The following is an 8,203-nucleotide window of genomic DNA, read 5'->3' as shown; positions in this document are numbered from 1 at the left end:
CTTTCTAGAACAAAATGAAGGCTTAGGACTATGAAGGAGTCTTGAGCTTTATATTCACATTTATATTCACAAACTTTCTGTTTACGTTGTTTTACTTATTCAGGAAAAATTATTTTGGATGAGCAATATAAAATATATGCAAACGCATTTTGGTGATCCAAGAGTTACAATTACTCAATCACATCAATGTAGAAGCTATTCAACTACTGGATCAACCAATGAATTGAGAGGCCTAAAGCGAACAAAACCTCCTGAGTTAATATAGATAATATTATATTATAAATTATTTGTGTGAGAGCTGAACACTGGTTCAGTAAACTTGCACACGTATTACTTAATATCTATTAAGTACAATTCAGCAATAGTAATAATATTAACAAATAGTTAATATTTACTACTCATATCCAATAAAGAATGTTTAAAAAAAATTATTAAATAAATAATGAAGTATTATGGGGTTACTGTTGATTCTGGTAATACTTAAGGAGATCTTATTGGTTTGAAGCCCGACTTTTCATCAGACATAACAGAAATTAAAGACAACAAGTAATAGACAACATCAGGAAAATTATTATGTTGAGGCTATTAGAGGTAATGCACTTGAGCACTTCTAATCTCTACTAACTGCGAGGATTCTTCATAACTCCTCTCTACGCCTTGACTGGATTATTGTTTATCACTTCATCAAAACTTTTTCTTTTCTTTTGTATAAAGTTGGATTGAATAATGCTAGAGTAAATGCTAGAGTTTCGTCAATTAGTGAATTTTTATTGGCGGTATATCTACCAATTAAAACGTCATTATCTATCTACCAATGAATTATTGTAGATTTCGACAACACTAATGTAGGCACTATTAATTTAAATCCCTAGCTTTAATCAGATAATTCTGAAATTGAAAAGTGCAAATAAAATTTATTATCGATAGAAAAATACGTTTTTTTTAAATTTTTGGTTAAAATTAGTATTTCATAAGATAATGAAATCATACTTCAATGGTGGTACGTTTTCAAGTGCGCATCTCACCGATTTAATATATTTCGAATAAACGCCATTTTTTTTAATTTTCTTGGAATTTTTTCATATAGAGTAATGGTTGAATATTACATTTGATATTACTGGGTATTTCGCCATTGCGTGCCAAATATGTACGTTGTTAACTTCGGTGTCAGGCCTTGTACTTTCTCAAGTTAAATAATAATTATTAATAGTCCCAAATAAAAATTTTCTAAAAATTTTATATATCTTAATTAAGACGCTAAACTATTTTGAAAAACTGTACATTTGCTGAATGTGAAACACGTGCGAAGAATGATGGAAAGAGAACGCTATACGAATATAAAATTTAGAGTGAAATGCCACTCTTGCTGTGAAATGCCACACTTGCGTAAGTATTGTCAGGTTTTAGTACCAAAGCATATAGAAAATATAAGTTATCACATTTATAACAGCCTATCTGGATACTCTTATTATATTTTGCAATTCCCGGTTTTTACTCTGTTATTCAGTGATCGAGCTTTGTATTACTGAATAACAATAAAATCTTAACTATTATATATTAACTATTATATCAAAGTAAAATTTTTATTTTAACTATCAAAATAAAATCTATATGGCAATATTTTTTAAATAGACAGGAGCAACTAAAGATCTAGTCCATTAAATATTTACGAAGTACAGTTTACCATCTTCCGTTTCCTTCTTGTCTGAAACCAACAAGTATTCTCGTCGTTTCTGTTATACGTTTTTACTATATCTTCATAAAATCACATGGAAAATTTTTATAAATACGAAGTATGTATAAAATTTTTGAATATTATATAATCATAAACTTTTACTGTGAATTGATATCTAACAAACATAGATGTGGATATATATATATATATATATGCATATATATGCGTATATAACTATATAACTGAGATAATAACCTTACTTATTTAATTATTTGTGTATATATATTATAAGATATATATATATAAGATATATATATATATAAGATATATACATGTTCATATGTGTTGTTAGTAATTGTATTTTATTAATATATTATTTATTTTTTGTAATATATGTCTGATTAATGATTTTAATCATTATATGTATGTGTTGTGTTAGTGCCTATTTGATTTTAAGATTCTGGTAAATAACCATAGTATTTTATTAATAATATATTAAAGATACCAGAATCCAATCTATTGCAAGATCTGATTGAAGCAACGTTTTCATTGCCTTATGAAGGTTTAGAGATTGACATTGGGACGTGTTGCTACCTGTGGCACGTTCGTGACCATGCTGTTGCAAGGAGTAATAATAAAGCATCAATGAAGAAATCAACTAATATGCATATTCATTCTTTCGGATCATCCGAATTAAATGAAGCATATGCAAATTCTTCTGTAATAAAAAGAAGTTGCAAGAAAGATGATACTGTTTCTGAATATCCAAAACCACATATTCCATATTCTATATTGACGGCACTGGCATTCAAAAATTCTAAAAATCGTGCACTTAAGGTAGTCGATATTTATGAATTTATTAACTCAAATTTTCCATATTTTCGAAGTGCACCTCAAATATGGAAAAAGAATATTCGACATAATGTTTCTATGCATAAATGGTTTAAAAAATGTGTCTCTGGAAAGAATGAGGCTACAGGTCTTTGGGCTATGAATCTAGATTATGAAATAGAATTCACTAAAGTTATAAAAGTATGTTTTGCTAAACATGAGCTTAATATAAGAAATGCCATGATGAATCCTGAAAATTTTGAAAAAATCATGAATGGCGAAATGAAAGGCAACAATGTGGATGCGGATGCGGAACTTATGGATAATTGTAAACAATCTTCCAAAGGGTATTCAGAAACGGTCAATATTGTTGCAGTTAATAATGACATAATTGAAAACAATAAGAATTGTAATGTACTATCTATTGCCGAAGCAAATACTATATTAACTAATGCGACTTCTACTAGTGTAATAAAATTGGCATCCGATATCAGTTGTTTAACATTTGCAAATAGCATTATACATATATATGATACATCAACATTAATCGATTCTATACGTGATCACATTTCAAGTCCATTACCAAATGGCAACACTCAATATGTTAATGAAGTTACAGTATGTAATGCTGAAGAGGGATCAATCGATTCTATACGTAATGTTTCGAGTCCATTACCAGATGACAATACAATACTCATGAATGGTAATGAGGTTACAGAATATAATGTTGCAGAGAGATCACTCGATTCTATACGTGATTACGTTACAAGTCTATTACTAAAGAACAATACAGTACTTATGAACGGCAACACTCAATATGTTAATGAGGTTACAGTATGTAATGCTGAAGAAGAATCACTCGATGACATAAGTAATGTTTCAAGTCAATTATCAGATGACAATACATTACTCATGAATGGTAACAGTCAATATGTTAATGAGGTTACAGTATGTAATGCTGTAGAAATATCACTCGATGCTATAAGTAATGTTTCAAGTCTATTACCAGATGGCAATACGTTACTCATGAATGGCAACAATCAATATGTTAATGAGGCTACAGTATGTAATGCTGCAGAGAGATCATTCGATTCTATACGTGATTCTATTACAAGTCTATTACTAAATGGCAATACGTTACTCATGAATGGCAACAGTCAATATGGTAATGAGGTTACAGTATGTAATGCTGAAGCAGAATCACTCGATGATATAAGTAATGTTTCAAGTCAATTACCAGATGACAATACATTACTCATGAATGGTAACAGTCAATATGTTAATGAGGTTACAGTATGTAATACTGCAGAGAGATCATTCGATTCTATACGTGATTATGTTACAACACTATTACTAAATGGTAATACGTTACTCATGAATGGCAACAGTCAATATGGTAATGAGGTTACAGTATGTAATGCTGCAGAAATATCACTCGATGCTATAAGTAATGTTTCAAGTCCATTACCAGATGGCAATAAGTTACTAATGAATGGCAATAGTCAATATGTCAACGAGGTCACAATCCGTAATACTGTACAAACCGCTACAGGATTTACATCAAAGGACGTGCAGAATCTTAATTTAGGAGCCCATACTTCGAATACGGTTCATTCTTCTCAAACTATTACTAACATCAATACCAATACAATACATATATCTGCAGCTTCAAATGATATTACCGAAGTAACAGAGCCAAGTGTATCCAGAAAACAGTCCCCACAAAAAAATAAGACAACTGTTATGGATATTACAAATTATCCGAAACCTCCGCTTAAATACCCCTGCTTAATAGCAATAGCATTGAAGAATTCGACCAGACGTGCACTGTCACTGTCAGAGATTTATAATTTCATATGCGAACATTTTCCATATTTTCGGTTTGCACATAAACAATGGAAAAGTTCTCTACGTTATAGTCTATCAATAAATAAATGCTTTAAACATTTTGAGAAATCTGCTACAAATGGAACTCAACGTAAAGAACGAATTTGGTATATAAATCCCAAGTGCACAGCAATACTTGATAAAAAAATCAAAAAGTTTTCACGCAAAGAATCAAAGGCTATACGAAATTCAATGCTAAAACCACATAAGTTTACAGCATTGGAACGTGGGGAATTGAAATTTGACAGCTCTGATGCTTCATTTATAGAATTAGAGAATCAATCAAACATTGAGTTTCTATATAATATGTATACTAAAGATGAACGTGACGATAAAAAGATGTTTAGAAGTGAAGATTCAAATCATATGATTGAGGACCTTGACTTAAGTACATCGGAAGATATTAATATTGAGGTAAGATTCCTTTTAACTGTATTATGAAAAAATGTAAAAATGTTGATATAATTGCATTCTCAGATAATTGATATTACACAATTAGATGATGTTGAAATAGAAGAATCTGAGGATATAATTGTAATAGATTAGCAGCTCGAAGAAAATTTTCAAGTTTATCAATCAGTAGATGATGAAGACGTACTAACTGACACCGACATTTAGTTTAAAGGATATTAAAATAAATCAAAATGTATAGTTACAAGCAACAATTGAACAACAAATACAACAGCCATTTATCTTCAATCTAGATAGCTAGTTAATGGAAGTACAGTCACGTAGTTGCAGTCAATTTAACTAAACTATATAATATATTATAAAAATTCATATTTAACATATTTACTACTTAAGATAAAAAGCAATATAAATTTTTAAAATTATATATTCGTTTTTATTAATGTTTTTATTAATAAAGAAATATTACTATTTTCTAGAACTATATATCAGGTATGTTTTTCTATTCTTTCCAATAATTGATATATTCTCATATAAATATATTTTAATATAATAGTATACATAATTTTATATATCATATGTTATCATAATAGATATATGTATGTATAATTTATGAAAAAGCAGCAATTAAGATGGGATTGGACATGTGATAAGAATGTCGGATATGAGAGTACCACTTAAGGTTTATGAGAACGAAGTAGGAACCAGCAGTGGAAGAGGGCGACCAAGAAAACGATGGAAATATATTGCGCAGCAGGACATAGATATATCTGTAAACATTTTAGAATGTTTTAGATATTTTGTCACAATATGTTATAAAAATACGTTTTCGCATTTCATATAGTCAATTATTCATATACGAAAATAATTTACATAAAAAACAAAACAGTTTCATCTTAAGTCCAGTGATTTTCTTATGAAAATACACATTATGAATTCATCAAAAGAGACCGCGTGAACACTGCAAGGCTTACTGCAGTACTTACTGGTCATTGGTGTGTAGAAACTCATGCAGAGAAACTGTGCATTTCCCATAATCCTCACTGCATAAGTTGTGGAAATCCGCAGGAGAAATAAACCATAGTATATTTTCTCTGTAAATAACCGGCTTTGGCGTCCAGGAGATATAGGTTCTTAGGAAGATACTTTTTTGATAGTTTGTCAGACTGTTCATCGGTGAAGAAAAAATACCTAATAAATTACCAAAATTCGGCGGGATGGATTTAGTCTCTACTCTTCTACACTAGGGTTCTTGCGAGGAATGTGGTAACAAAACGGCAAAAAATCGCTAATTGAGGTACATGAAAGTTATATAATCACACCCTACCAAATAAGCAAATTACCATATAAATTCGTTACAAGATATACATATATTAAATCTGATAAATTCTATGTGGCAGCCTAATATAAAACTTGGTGATTAATGAAAGTAAGATTGTGATTAATTTTTTAACAGCATATATATGCTTCAGTCTGAGCCTAAACGAGAATATTTATTCAGGAAGTTTCATTCCCTACTTACTTTTAGAATATAAGGATATTTGTTTCTTTATTTGTAGAGTTAAATGTGTTCTATTTAGTTAGATTCAGTTAGCAGTACAAAATATCTGAGATAGTCACAGCGTTCCTCTGCATTCGGAACCATTATCTCGTTTATCTCTGATATCCTCGTTTATTATTTATGTTCCTTTATTTTAACCTATAAGTTATCAGATTACTTACTTGCTTTTTAGGTAAATATCGCCTATCCCCTTTATGATTTATTTTCCTTTATTTTAACCTATAATTTATCAGATATATATACATATATCTCTTAGCAATGCAAAGTTATACAATTGTTTTTACTCATACATTTATTTGGAATGTAAAATAAAACTTATCTAAGACATATAAATTTTTTATGATATAATATATTATTATTCATTGAGCAACTTTGATTTTTAATGATTTTTAATAATTTGATAAAATTAATTTTTTGTAGACATTTAATATATAAAATATTATTTTAATGTTTTACAAATATTTTAATGTGCTCATTTAGTTTTTGGTAGAATTTTTAAAATTATTCTTAAACATATTATTGTTATATACAAACCCATGCGATTTTATTTTAAATATATATAATTGTTCTTCTGTGCAAAATATATATTATTCTTAATTTTATTTTAGCAAAGCATATTTATATTATATTATTTAAAAAGTTATATTAGTTTCATAAATAATTTCAATAAAAATATTGAACTCAGTTTGAAATACAATTATTTTATATTAAAATGAAATGTTACATAAATTTATATAAGTTTTTGAAAAAGTTAAAATTTTTTTAATTTTATAAAATCCAAAAATATTTTTCTTAATACTCTGATTTTATATAAGTTTTCATTATTTTATAGTGTATTTGTATACATTTAAATTGTAAAACTGATTTATTTTTTAAATGTTGTAAACCAAATGGGTCTCCAAATGTAGCTCGATCGTATTGTTATTATTAAGAGTATCTTAATTTTATAAATATTTTAAAGGACTAGCATCATTTTACAAAATTTTCATAATTTTTTATCGTAAAAATTTAAATAAATTTTTTTTTATAATTAATGTAATTATTATTGTGTAATATTAATATGACAATATTAAATAATAATATAATATTATTTTTATATAATATTATTATTATATAATATTATCAATTATTTATATTAAACTTTTGTTGCACATATATAATAATTAATAATTCTATTTATCTTAAAACTATTTCACATAAAAATATCATAAAATATATTTAAAAAAGTTACACATTTGCACATTTAAGGCCCGTACGTATATTTTGTTTACATATATAATATATTCATGTAAATTATGTAAATAAATAGTTTACATTAACTGATTTAAAATTATTTGCAACCCATGTATTCAGCTATTTTTTTTTTTTGTTATAACTTATTAGAAATTATAACATCATTTTAAAATTAAGAAAACAAAAGAATTTATTGGAATAAAGTATTTAACAACAGAATATTAGTTTTTTTATTATATATAATAAAATCTTATCAATACATTCTTTTGATATGATTTGAGTAAATTCCACGTAATTTAAAACAGCAAAACAGAAAAAAATTTTTAAAATTAATTAAAATTTTTAAGTTAATCTTTGAAATGAAGATTAATGATTATTTATTATTAATTAAGTGGGGAATACTAACACTTCGACACAATTTCTATAGACCTAACAGACCAAAATGGTATATTTCGTTATTGCTTTCTGTCTATCAAGCTACCATGACAACTTCGAGGAAGGCGTATCAAGTCGATTACGACTATAAAACAATATTTGGTGGAGTAAAAGGCAACACCTTATTCAGCATGCAAAAATTGGGAATGAGATTAAGATCAGCTTGTTAGGGA

General features: G+C 27.5%; 1 protein-coding gene across 1 annotated transcript; it reads left to right on the top strand.

The window, feature by feature from the left end:
• Positions 1-1,722: 1,722 nt before the first annotated feature.
• On the top strand, positions 1,723-5,096 carry LOC119681997. Its single transcript, XM_038095320.1, has 3 exons — positions 1,723-1,793; positions 2,177-4,807; positions 4,871-5,096. Exons 1-3 carry the CDS (start codon positions 1,770-1,772, stop codon positions 4,937-4,939), a joined length of 2,724 nt encoding a protein of 907 aa, XP_037951248.1. The 5' UTR covers positions 1,723-1,769; the 3' UTR covers positions 4,940-5,096.
• The last annotated feature ends 3,107 nt before the right edge of the window (positions 5,097-8,203 follow it).

The sequence above is a fragment of the Teleopsis dalmanni genome, chromosome 2 (genome assembly GCF_002237135.1).
Source record: "Teleopsis dalmanni isolate 2A chromosome 2, ASM223713v2, whole genome shotgun sequence".
NCBI classification, from domain to species: Eukaryota; Metazoa; Arthropoda; class Insecta; order Diptera; family Diopsidae; genus Teleopsis; species Teleopsis dalmanni.
Note: the sequence above shows the minus strand (reverse complement) of the source record. Positions and strands in the feature narration are given on the sequence as shown.

Coding starts and splice junctions, on each gene's coding strand:
- LOC119681997 (XM_038095320.1), top strand. CDS start 1,770: ATGGAAAATTTTTATAAATACGAA. Junction 1,794..2,176: donor AAAATTTTTATAAATACGAA/GTATGTATAAAA, acceptor AATATATTAAAG/ATACCAGAATCCAATCTATT. Junction 4,808..4,870: donor CGGAAGATATTAATATTGAG/GTAAGATTCCTT, acceptor TTGCATTCTCAG/ATAATTGATATTACACAATT.